This window comes from Leptonychotes weddellii, chromosome 1 (genome assembly GCF_054177405.1).
Source record: "Leptonychotes weddellii isolate Sample4059 chromosome 1, ASM5417740v2, whole genome shotgun sequence".
In the NCBI taxonomy this organism is placed as follows: Eukaryota; Metazoa; Chordata; class Mammalia; order Carnivora; family Phocidae; genus Leptonychotes; species Leptonychotes weddellii.
This window is the reverse complement of record NC_138369.1, coordinates 109,083,704-109,096,617: the sequence shown is the minus strand read 5'-3', so window position 1 is coordinate 109,096,617 and position 12,914 is coordinate 109,083,704. Positions and strand designations below refer to the sequence as shown.

Genomic DNA, 12,914 nt, shown 5'->3' with positions numbered 1-12,914 from the left:
TACATGGATGTATCCTCATTTATATAATCTAAGAAGGTCCTATTTTTATATTCATAAACCTATTTTCATAAATTTTAGTGCAGGTTAGCTAAACATTGCACCTTTTTACCTGTAGCTTATATAATAAGACACAGTACTAGAACCATAAGACATAAGAGAAAAGAAAGATTTAATTTCTTTTTTTTTTTTTAAGATAGAATGCAGGATAATAGCAAAGTAGGCATGTTGGATATTATTAAATTCTATTTAATAAATCTACTTAATTCTATAATTAAATTCTACAAGGCATTTAGGTGGCTTTTTGGGTATGGGAAACTGTTTTAAGTTGTGTTTTGCTTTTAATTAAATCTTTACTACACTCAAACTCTCTATGTAGATGGAGACCTAGTCCCATTCCACCAAATGTCAGGTGGCCTTGTGCACAGAGCCCTTAAAACTTTACAGAGCTATAAAGAATGTTGCTAAAGTACACAGAAAAGAAGCTGGAGCACCTATCTAAGTTTGCTGCTAACAGAGTTATAAGCAATGGGATTTTTATGCTTCTGTTGTTTTTAATCCGTAAAATTAGATGAGTGCAAGCTGACAAAATCACAGTGGTTTTAGGAGGCCCAATACAACACTAATCGCAGTAAATAGTTGTACGAATAAGGTACTCAGTAAAGCAGAGTGAATGGTGACCTAGCTGTGACTTTCTCTCTGTGCCTTTTCCTGCTTTCTTCTGAGTCCCGAGCCTAGAAATCTTCATGCGTCACTCCTACCTGGGCAGCCCTGGAAGGTGGGCAGACCAAATTCCTAAGCGTTCTCCTCCAAGAAAGGAAAGATTTGCTAAAAACTTTCCTTTCACTCAGCCTAGGCCAACTTCAGCAAATCTAAAGGCCAGCATCACAAATAATTTAAAACTAGAGAAAGCTAATGTTGTGCTTCTTTTAAGACGTAGCTTGTTTTATTTTCTTCCCTGTCATTGACTAATGAATCTCTCCTCTTTAGACATATTCATCTAATGTCTTCCGGCTCTGTTTTCTAGTAACATGAAAAATCCACTGGTTTCTCTCTTGTGGTTTTAGGTCTTCGAGAATTTCAGGGGAGCGGCGGGTGTGGGGGGTTAGGGGGGTAATGGGAGCTTTTACAACAAGTCTGAGTTGTAGCTGCAGCGCACCATGACTACAAGGCACCCCACAGGTGTGTAGTCCAGTTCCAGCCACACCTGGACTAGAGAAAATGTTTAGCTCCCGAAGTCACACAAGGAGAGGAGGCCAGGAGGAGGAGGCACCAAGCCTACTTGGGCTTTTGTAGCCACCTGGGAGTGCTCTGGCTCTTTATCTACCTTTGAGGTTATAAGCAAAATTTGCATCTGAATGGGAGGAGGTAGTTTAGATCCACATTTAGAGCTTGGGGAGATCCCCACGGTGTACTTAGATAAGTCTTCAATTGTGAACTGTGCATCAGAGAATCACATTGTTTAAACAGATCCCAGTGGATCCCAGTTCTAGGCTCAATCACTCCTAGGATTTTGGCAAAGCATCCTGACCTCTGTCAGTTCTTTTGAATGTCATTCTTACCCAATGGGTCAAGCCTTCCCTAATCTCAGCTCTCCCTTGCTGAATGACTATGGTCAAACTATCGCAGGGGCCGACATCAAAGTCTTTAGTATGCAATTATGACTTTCCATCTACTACTAGAGGAAACAGAGGTGTCCTTGATGTGACCTATTGTCAGAGAGACTTTGAGGGCTCCAAGGAAGGAGAGTGACTTTTGGCTGGGCTCTCCAGAAGGTTTCACAGCGAAGCGGCATTTGAGATGAGACTTACAGGACAGGCACATTGGATGAAGACTTGCTGGGGAAGGGCAGAGGATGGAGACAACAAAGCACTGGGAATGGGAACAGGAAAACTGCTCAGACAACAGTGACAGTATGGCTGGACTCAGTGATATTTCTGAACCTTGGCTGTGCATCAGAATTATTGGGGGGAATTTCCCTTCAAATACAGATATGCAAGACTCCACACCAGATCAAATACGTTGGAATGTTTTGTAGAGAGGCTTAAACCTCAGTGTTTTTGTAAAGCTCCCAAGATTATCGTAAGGTGCACACAGAGTTGAGAAACTCTGAGCTATGCATTAGAATACAAGAAGTGGAGTTCTTGGAGATGTGTCCGGGGAGTGGGTGGGTTAGGAACAATTTCTTTTTTTATGTTTTTAAAGCCATATGGCTTATTACTTGTCTCACCACAGAAAGTGCTATATGACATATTTTATATGTAAAAGCTACAAAATAAATCTTTAAAATTTTGTGTGGAAGGAAGAAAAGTATATTATTAAAGATATACCATGTGCCAGGCACTGTGGGAGGTGGTTTGTTTGAGAATATCGCAAAACCACTGAAATCATGAGACACATTCTGGGATGTCAGAAATCTGTAGTTCTGAGAATTTACTGCTCTGGTGAGGTAATGAGAAAACACATGTACTCATACACATTTATAAGGCTGTAGGTTTCTGAAGAAGGAGAATATTTTCTTTCTTTCTTTCTTTCTTTTTTTAAAGATTTTATTTATTTATTTGACAGAGAGAGACACAGTGAGAGAGGGAACACAAGCAGGGGGAGAGGGAGAGGGAGAAGCAGGCTTCCCCTGGAGCAGGGAGCCCGATGCGGGCTCGATCCCAGGACCCTGGGATCATGACCTGACACCGAAGGCCGACACTGAGCCACTCAGGCGCCCCAAGGAGAATATTTTCTAAGGCGGGGGTGACACGTGGGTTTTGAAGTCAGTGGTGAATTCACCACACAGCTTTGCCCCATACGAGCTGTTGTAAACAAGTTACCCCTCCTTGAGCCTCACGTTCTCATTCTTACACCCACAAGTTTGCCCTGCGATTTGGGTGAAACACATCTACAGAGTACTTGGCAGGGGGTGGGGGGGGTGCCTCACCTAGCAGGAATAAGATAATATTTATAGAGTGTACGCATTAATTAAATTGATTAAGCTTCATTCCTGGGTTCACAACCAAATTTTGCTAGAAGGAGGTGTGTGCAATAACAGATAGGCAGAAGCCAGCTCTGCAGAGTTATCTATCCCTGCAGTGAGCTGGGCAAATTAAGACCATATTTGCCACAAATTCAGCAGGTGCTTCAACTCAAGATCTATAATTTTGAAATTTAAAAAAGTCAGAATCCTCTTTTCATACTTTGCAGGAACGTATCTTTAAACAAAAGCATCAGATAAATATATTTGTTTATATATATAAGTAAATATATATATTTATATGTCTATAAATAAATATATATAAATATATATATTTACCTATATATGTAAAATTTATTTATCTTTGGCTCTAGCACTCATAAATTTTCTCCTGACTCTGAGTTTTCTGTGTCTCCAAAAATATTACAGAACTTTTGCTGTACTTCTCAGGTCAATTTCAAGTTACTTTGAAGGCTTATCTTACACTAGGTGACCTCAGAAGTATATAGTTTCACTCTATTTTCCAATCTATGAAAATAGTGTCCCTTCTTATTGAATAAAACTAGAGAAAGTTTCCAGCTTAAACAAAGATAGGACGGATTAGGAGGCAGATCTTTAAGGGTACCAGGAAGACTCTATTATGACCTGTTCGTTGCTTACTTTGTTATCTGAGCCAATTATTAATCGACTGATAAGACTGAGGCAGTAGCAAGGCTTTTTTTAGATTACCAGTTTCCCTTGATTCAAAGTCACGAAGACCTTTAGGGAAACAACATCCGAAGATTCAATTCATGTGTGTATACTGGTAGAATATGTTCTGACATCCTGGGCTACCTGGAAAACAGTTTATCATGATATATGGAATCTTGCTAAGACAAAATAGCCTTTATTGTCACATGTCACATTGACTTTATTGTCACACATGTGACTTTATTGTCACATGACTTCATTGAGTCATGAAGTGCATTGGTTTTTATTTCATTGAAAGAATTAAGAGTTCAGCTTGGGGGTGCCTGGGTGGCTCAGTGGGTTAAGCAGCTGCCTTCAGCTCAGGTCATGATCCCAGGGTCCTGGGTCAGGTTCCCTACAGGGGATCTTATCTCTCCCCTGATCTCCTGCTTTCTCTCTCACTGTCTCTGTCCCTATCTCTGTCTCTCTCAAATAAATAAATAAAATCTTAATAAAAAAAAATCAGCTTGGTAAGGGGCGCCTAGATGGCTCAGTTAGTTGAGCTACTGACTCCTGATTTCCGCTCATGTTGTGATGTCCGCGTTGTGAGATTGAGGAGCCTCATGTAGGGCTCCACTCTAGGCGTGGAGCATGCTTAAGATTCTGTCTCTCTCTCTCTCCCTCTGCCCCTCCCTCCTCTCTCTCCCTCTCTCTTAAAAAAAAAAAAAAATTCAGCTTGGTGAAACTGAAGTTGAAAATTGAGATCTTGTCCTACAACTGGGGGTAAATGGAATCCTATGAGATGGCGCCATCTAGTGGAAAAAGTGGTGTAATCCTACTCCTTTCACTCATTAACCAACAGTATAGCAGGCGCTGTAGGACATGATGAAATTCAACGGGAGAAAAACACATTTTGGATGATTAATTGATCCACCGATGGAAAAATAAAAAAGAAGTTAGAAAAATCATTTAGTCCGTTATAAGGCAACCACTAAGGGAATTTTTTTATTGCATTTAGAATTTTCAAAATGCAGTCATTCTTGAGTAACCAGATCAATGATCACTACTTCTTGGAGTATTTCACAAATATTTGTCCATTTGATTGTATCTGTACTGAATGTCAAGATACTTAATTAACTAGTTGGATTTTAGATGGGGGAGAAATTAGTTTCCGAGAATAAGTATGTTAATTATAAAATAGAAATTAAAAGACCTGAGTTCTTAATATTATTAGAGTTTAAGTAATTAGTTTCTATCCCACCTTGTTTTTATCTGTGCTTGACTTATTTTACAAATAAAGTAACTTGGGGCGCCTGGGTGGCTCAGTTGGTTAAGCGACTGCCTTCAGCTCAGGTCATGATCCTGGAGTCCCGGGATCAAGTCCCGCATCGGGCTCCCTGCTCAGCAGGGAGTCTGCTTCTCCCTCTGACCCTCCTCCCTCTCACACTCTCTGTCTCTCATTCTCTCTGTCTCAAATAAATAAATAAAATCTTAAAAAAAAAAAAAACAAATCAAGTAACTTGTAGGTGCCTCGTTTCTTTTGTCTGCAAAAGGAAGGTGTTAATTCTCAAAAAGGGTTTACTGTATGGATGATATGTGCCTAGCACATGGATGGATACTGGGAACACAGTGATGAATAAAACACAGTCTTGATATCAGAGAACACACTTTTTAGAGGAAATACATAAAGAAATCATTTTAAGATGAGGCAGAAAGAACAGTAATCTACCCCAGCACGTAGAATTATCAAGGAGTGGTACCCAGCTCAGCCCTGAAAGTGAGTGGAGTTTTAATCAAGGAACTCTACCTGGAGGTGGCCAAACCCTTGCATAAGGATTAAAGGATGAGTGAGAATTAAGGAGGAAAGGAGGAGGAGATTGAGAGGATCCTCCAGGCCCAGTCTACCAGCAAATACGGATTTGTAAAATGATATTATGGGTGGGGCGTTTGACAAAACTAGGTTCTTTGGAACTCTTAAGGGCATAGGAATCCTACAAAGTATACAGAGTAGGGTCCCAAAGGGACTCTGATATTACAAAGTGGGGTGATAGGAGAAGCCTCAGAAGTGTCCCAGAGGGCCTGTCCTGGCCATCTGGCAGACTTGGCTTCCTTTTTGCTGGTTGGCAACTAGCCTTTCAGTTCCATCCTCCCAGGGAGTGAATTCATTGCCTGGGTTTCATGTCAGGCTGGCATGACCTCTTCATCGGAGTACAGTTTTACTATATTTCTCAGGTAAATCATGAAGGATACCATATGGAGCCATTGAACATGAGACTAATGAAATGGTTAATGTTGCCAGGTCACCTTCTAATCCATCGGTGTTGTGAACTGGAACACTGACTTCCAGAAATAAAATGTCAAAATCTGTTGTGGTTCTACCCATATCTTAATAATCAACACCCACCTTTAACTTTGAAATTTTGTTTTTCCATTGTGGTGGTCTAGGTGTTTGTTTTGTTTGGTGGCTGATAATAAAAAAAAGGGGGGGGAGGACTATTGCTAATACAAAAGCATTACATTCTTAAACTAAGTATTTGATTTGCAAGAAAATGAATGGTTCAGGATGCCTGGGTGGCTCAGTCAGTTAAGCGTCTGCCTTCAGCTCAGGTCATGATCCCAGGGTCCTGGGATGGAGCCCCGCATCGGGCTTCTTGCTCGGATAGGAGTCTGCTTCTCCCTCTGCCTGCCACTCCCCCTGCTTGTGCGCTCTCTCTCTCTCTCTGACAAATAAATAAAATCTTAAAAAAAAAAAAAGAAAATGAATGGTTCATTTTGATATTTATTTTATTATTATTATTATTATTTTTTTAAAGTAAGCTTTGTGCCCAGTGTGGGGCTCGAACTCACAACCCTGAGATCAAGAGTCCTATGCTGTACCGACTGAGCCAGCCAGGCGCCCCTTTATATTTATTCTAATTCCTCACTTGCTTATTTCTGTGTCAAAAGAGCCAGTTTCCCCTTAAGCCTTAAATGGCCTATAAAGACTTGGTGAAGTCCTTAAAGGAATACAACTTTTGTCTTCACAGATACAGGCTAGTTCCAAAAGTTTATTTTCCTGCACAAATTCACGACGTCATGCGTGCCACGAAGTATTTCCTGCAGCCGGAAGTCTTACACAAGTATTCGGTTGACCCAGACAGAATTGGCATCTCTGGTGACAGTGCTGGTGGGAATTTGGCCGCTGCTCTGGGCCAGCAGGTAACAGATACTGCCCTTCGGTGCTGGAGGTAGGAGGGCGCCGGCTAACCTCCTGCAGACAGATGGACAAATATTCTCCACCACGTATGGCAAAGGCGTAGCAGGTGGGCTGGTCGGTAGGGGGCCAAGTTATTCAGAAGCCTGCACTTGGAGAGCTCTCAGATCTTTTTGAAGTAGGAAGAGGGGTCAAGGAAAGAAGTGTCACCTCTCAGTCCTTGGAAAGGCCCTGATTACGATTAATATGAAAAAAAGGGCTACTGTTTTATAGAGCTCTCTTGCTGCTCAGGGATATGCATGGAAATCAAGTATCCCTGGCTTCTTGTCCATGTTGGACCTGAAAAATGGGGGTCTTTGTGCTTAAATTCCAATTGCTAAGATTGCTTCCTTAGAACTTTGAGGTAAATGGAAAAGTTAAAAAGCGTTTCCCGGAGTTTTTTTTTTTTTTTTTTTAAATACAAACGAAAAAAATTAAAATGGGTCAGCCGCTTCGAAAGTTATCCCACAAGTTCGTCTGAGCTTACCTGGTTAAACTCTTTGAAAACTATCTAGGTCTAAGAGCACCCAGAATTTTGGGCAGCTGCATAAATTCAAAGATAAGTACATTTTCTTCCTGTGATGGATTAAATAAGTTTAGAACACCCGCTCTTGTCTTCTCGCCTCCAAATTTCTTTTGGTATTCTCAAATAGCATCTACCTTTTTATCTGTGGTGCACCTTGGTTTCTTCTTCTTTGCTACGTGTATGTAAAGAACTTTGTTCTCTGGTATTGGCGGGGTTGCTGTACCTGTGTCCAAATGTGGTAAGAAGAAAGTGCTGAGGTAGCAGGGCGAGAGCATCATGGGCTTTATGATGAGAACTGGGATGGAAGCCAGTCCCCCTGCTTTGAGAGCTATAGGGCTTTGGGCAAGCACCTTAACATCTCTAAGCCACAGGAAAATGAGGATAATGCCATCTGATTGCAGGGCTGTTGCCAGAACTTAGTGAAATGATGTATAAACAATTCCTGGCACGTATCAATAGTACCATTAACCGATCATTTCCTTTTGCTTTGACAAAGCAGTTACATCTTCCCTGGGGATGGGGTTCTAAACTCTGACGTGAAACAAAATTGTATGTGGCTAAAGTGACATTGAAGATTGTTTAGTTGCCTATAAAACACAGTGACCTAGTTAGCTGCCTCTCAGAGGTTACATGAAAATATATATCATTTTAGACACAGTTCTAGTGTCTAAAATGAGGCAGTATGTTCGCATTTTGCGGGGGTTTGGGGGACTTGAGATCTGCTGAGGTAGGGGATGCATTCACGTTCCCATTTCAACCTCAACTCTTGGGCGCATGCTCATTAAGGAGAATGGACGGCATGTTACCAGCACCATTTAAATTCTCTCTCACCCATTTATGAGTACTAACTGCTCATCAGAGGAGATATCCCGCGGTCCTTCTCAGACCCTTTGGAGTCCCATTGTCTGTTCCTTTAGCTTTTCCTACCCCTCTCCTCTGGAAGGGTCAGACTAGTTTGTTTCTCTCCAGGAAGCCATTGCCTTTTGGGGCCTTGCAGAGAATACTGAACTAAATAAGGTTCACACGTTATCCATCCGTCTTACCCCGCAAGGTGTGCTAGTGCCAAAGAATAGAGACAAGTAAAGTGTGCATGGGGGTTTGAAGACCTAAGAGATTGCATACATCTGCAGGGTCTACTCAAATATCATATCTTTCTTAGTAAATATCCAGCAGCTTGATTGGGGTGGTGGTAGTGGTCAGTGGTAGGGAAGTTTTATTTTTTAAACTACATTACTTAATCCCATGGCTGGTAGAAATTTCATACTTTTACCCTTTGATGCAAAGTAAGGCATCAAGCTACTTTATAAGGTGTGGTTTCTGTAAAATGAGCCATGCAAAAAGAAATAATGTGTTTGCTTCCTCTTCTCCAGTTTACTCAAGATGCCAGCCTCAAAAACAAGCTCAAGGTGCAAGCTTTAATTTACCCGGTTCTTCAAGCTTTAGATTTTAACACACCCTCTTATCAGCAAAATGTGAACACACCAATCCTGCCCCGTTATGTTATGGTGAAGTACTGGGTGGACTACTTCCAAGGCAACTATGACTTTGTCCAGGCAATGATAGTTAACAACCACACTTCACTTGATGTGGAAGAGGCGGTTGCCCTCAGGGCCCGTCTAAACTGGACGTCCCTCTTGCCTGCCTCCATCACAAAGGACTACAAGCCTGTCATGCAGACCACTGGCAACACCAGGATTGTGCAGGAGATCCCTCAGCTGCTGGATGCCCGGGCAGCCCCACTCATCGCAGAGCAGGAAGTCCTGCGGCATCTCCCAAAGACCTATATTCTGACGTGTGAGCATGACGTCCTAAGAGACGATGGGATCATGTATGCCAAGCGCCTGGAGAGCGCAGGTGTGCAGGTGACCCTAGATCACTTTGAGGATGGTTTCCATGGCTGCATGATTTTCACCAGCTGGCCCACCAACTTCTCAGTGGGAATCCGGACTAGGGATAGTTACATCAAGTGGCTGGATCAAAACCTGTAAACAAGTAACATTTCTAGAATGCTTGAGCCCCTCTTGACCTCCTGCACTTGCTTTGGAAAAAGATGCGCTTTTTCGTTGACTGATTTCCCCTTGTGACTTCTGAGTGATGGAATCTCTATTCCTTGCATACCTTATGTTAATTCAATTTTTGGAAATGTGGTTGACTAACGTCCATACAAAATGTCTGAAGCTGGTTCTCAGAGTGGGCTAGTGACTCTGTTCTTTTTGTTTTAGCCAGACTACTACCAGTACTCACGGCTGCAGAGAGCAGGACGAGGAGCTGAAATAGCTTTGGGTTCTGTCTTCATCAAGAAATTCTTTCTAGAAGAAATTCTTCCAGCTGTGGATGACATAGTGACCCTTAATGAGTAAAGAAAATGTGGGCTCTTCAACTTGCTAGGGTTTGCTTTAAATTCAGAGCAGTGTTACTGGTGTGCACGTAAAGGTCCGTGCTGGGTACCAAGTGACCTCTGTTCTTTATGGATAGATGGTTTTGTTTCCTATGGGAATTTCACCAAAGGTGTTCTAGCAAGGACAAGTTTCTCAAATGACTTTCTTCCTTTAGAGCGTTAATTTTATGTGATAGCTATCTGTAAGTCCAGTTGGATTAGAATGATACTTGAAAGTTACTTTTTACCACTATTATTGGAAAATATAGAGTCACATGGACTGGATATCTTTACATTGTTAAGTTTTTTGGTTATGCTATCTCCGTGGGGGTGATCTTCTGGGAGTAAATTCATTTAGCTGTAGGATAAATTTTCCATTACAGAACAAGTAAAATAGACAAATGAACCAACCTATTTATTTCCATAATGAATATTTCTGATGTAAATTACCAAGAGCAGTGTGTAATATATTTGGCATAGTCAGAAAAGAAGATACATTTAATACTGAAATTATGAAAAATACCTTCAGAGGGTCTAGTTTATTCTTAAAAACTCAATTTTTTCACTTACATGGCTTTAAAATGGGGCTATTTTGGTATATATAATGTATTGTTTATTTTTTAAGTTATTTAATGTTAATATATGCAGCAAACTTAAGATTTTTCAGAATAACGTCTATAATGAATATTAAAAATAATATTTTTTAAAACAACTACCTTAGAATTAGATCCACATGTAATTTTATGGAAAGAGGTAAAGTAGCTATTAATACTACTGCACATTAGGCTTAAATATTTTGATGTTCACAAGCAATCACAAATTAAAATAATTAGAAACTATGACTACACCTGGTAGAGTCATCTAAGTTTATAGTTCAGTAACTTAGGTAAGACACACACTGCTCATTTCTGCCCTCGATGGTCAGAGGAACACTAACTCATATTCTCCTGGGTGACACATACATCTGCACCTGGTGCCTTCACCTCTTTTTATCTCCTTCCAACCTGGTCTCAAATTTACGATAGCCCAACCTTGACTTCATGTAAAGCCTTCACTGCCAGTGGGAACATCTTCAGAATTGCAAGGGACTCCAGTTCTGGGTTGAGTACCCCTGCCCTCCTTCCTGCCATTCTGACCACGCTCCCCCCGGCCCCCCACCCCTGCCCTTTGCAGGGGTTGCAGAAGGGAGCAGGACAGCAGGTCATGATACGGCCCATCCATCAGTGGACAGGATGGAGTGGAGAGAAAGTGAAACCTTTTAGCTTGTTTGAAAGGGGGGCACTTCCCACTTCCGCAATGAAATCAATGAAAATGTGCACCCTTATTTTTCATTTATTATACAAGCCAGTAGCATTTTATGTACAAAATATGTGTGTATGCATGTGTGCCTGTGTATGTCTAAAAAATAATCATGCCGATTAACATGCTAATGGCCGGAGACAAGTCATTGACCATTTCTGGGCCTTTTTCCCCTTCCCTCTAAAATCAGTGATTTGAATTACTTAATCTACGAGGTCTCTTCCAACTGTAAATTCCAACCATTTTGTCAGACTGGAAAATTGTATTGGCTTCTTCTCCAGTGGTTTTTTGTTTGTTTGTTTGTTTTCTAGGGGTTTTTTTTGTAGGTCATTTTTTCATATACATAGACACAAATCTCATCAAAGATTTTGTTTTTCTAAAAAGCCAGGATTTTGGTTCTTACTCTTTGACAGCTACTCTCCTCGTTTAATACTATTGGTTTTTTTAATACCGTTTGAAGGGACCAATGTCTGGGCCTTAGTTTGAGGTTATCTACCTCTAGAAAGCAAGGAAAATATACACGCAAAGAGTTTCTTTAAATGGCATATTTTCCCCCAGAATTATGAGTCAAATGCTATAGTAATTACAGACAACAAATGATTCTAGATCTTTAAAGGGTTCTCTTGGATGAGAAGGGAGTGAAAGAAAAAGGGTCAACCACTGTTTCGAATGAAACACTTGAGTTTCATTAAAGCTTTTATGTGTGTGAATAATTTGTCTAATGACTTGCACTGGATCCCACCTCAGACCTTGCTTGAAGTTCTTTCTTGAAATTCTTCCTGGAATAATAACAGTTGGGATCAGGATACACAAAAACCAGTAGGTACAGGACAGGTTAAACCAACCAAAAATCTGAGTGCTAAGGACTCCTTTGGGAAGCCTACAGATTTTATGGTGAAGATATCCTAGTTTGGGGTGAATTCGCTGTCTTTTAATTTTTGTTCTCATATTAAAAAGTTTATGCTCTGCAGATTTATTTTATAGTATGATGGCTTTGTTTTGTTTTCCTATTTTATGGAAAAGTTGATAGTCTTTTTGTAGTATTGTTGTTTGTGATATATGAACATAAATATATGAAGAAAAAAACCTTTAAGTGCTGCGAATATCGTGGAGTGTAAATTAGTCTTAACGTTTTATCATTTATTTGTGAAGAATTTGAGACCATTGTATAATTATCTTGTTGGCTATGATATTTTATGCATGACCTCTTAACCTTTGACTTTTTGCTTATTTCCCACTGCCAAGAGGAAGGCAGATTTTATGAAGGATTTTGGTAGCAAATCTATTTTATAAGGTGAAAATCCACAGTGGAGGCAGGAAAGTCTGTATCTGTTTCGACTCAAGTTTAGAAATAAAATGGCTCCATCTGGGAATGTGCCTCTTTTACTTCTTCTCGTCTCCTTTTCTGGTTCCTATCTCTCTCTCTGTATCTCGGATCCCTAGGCACAGCTCTGCCCAAATCTTCTGCCCACCGAAGTCCCCCAGCTGCCTTTTGATCATTGAGAGGTTGGTCAGTGGCCTCCTTGATGACATTCATTTTGTGTCTGGATCCAGTATGTGCTGCTCATGTTGGGGAATCCTTTTGGACTGGCTAGAATCTTTTCCAAAGTGAGGCAGGCCCTGAGACTATTTGGGGACTTTTAGTACACATATTAGAAGGGGATGACCCCGGTGCAAATGAATTTAGATTTGAAGTAGTTTAGCCACAGAAGTATCACTTTCACTGGAGGCAAGGTTTCAAATTGACCCTGACATTACAAGCAAATCTAATAATTTCACACTTGAGTTTATTACGCTGAGTTTACATCAATGTTATAGGAATGTTTTAAAATTCAAAGTGAATTGTTCA

The 12,914-nt window shown here is 40.7% G+C and overlaps 1 protein-coding gene across 2 annotated transcripts in view; it reads left to right on the top strand.

Moving 5' to 3' along the window:
* Nucleotides 1-12,438, top strand: part of NCEH1 (neutral cholesterol ester hydrolase 1) — a 45,532-nt gene extending 33,094 nt beyond the window's left edge. Inside the window, exons 4-6 of one of the 2 annotated variants that reach the window (XM_081829683.1) lie at nt 6,658-6,829; nt 8,760-9,243; nt 9,612-12,438. In XM_081829683.1, the coding sequence (XP_081685809.1) occupies nt 6,658-6,829; nt 8,760-9,243; nt 9,612-9,661 (706 nt within the window). In that variant the 3' untranslated portion in view covers nt 9,662-12,438. Of the gene's footprint in view, nt 1-6,657; nt 6,830-8,759 lie in introns of both variants that reach the window. The other variant, XM_006733596.3, reaches the window with a different exon arrangement.
* Nucleotides 12,439-12,914: the final 476 nt, after the last annotated feature.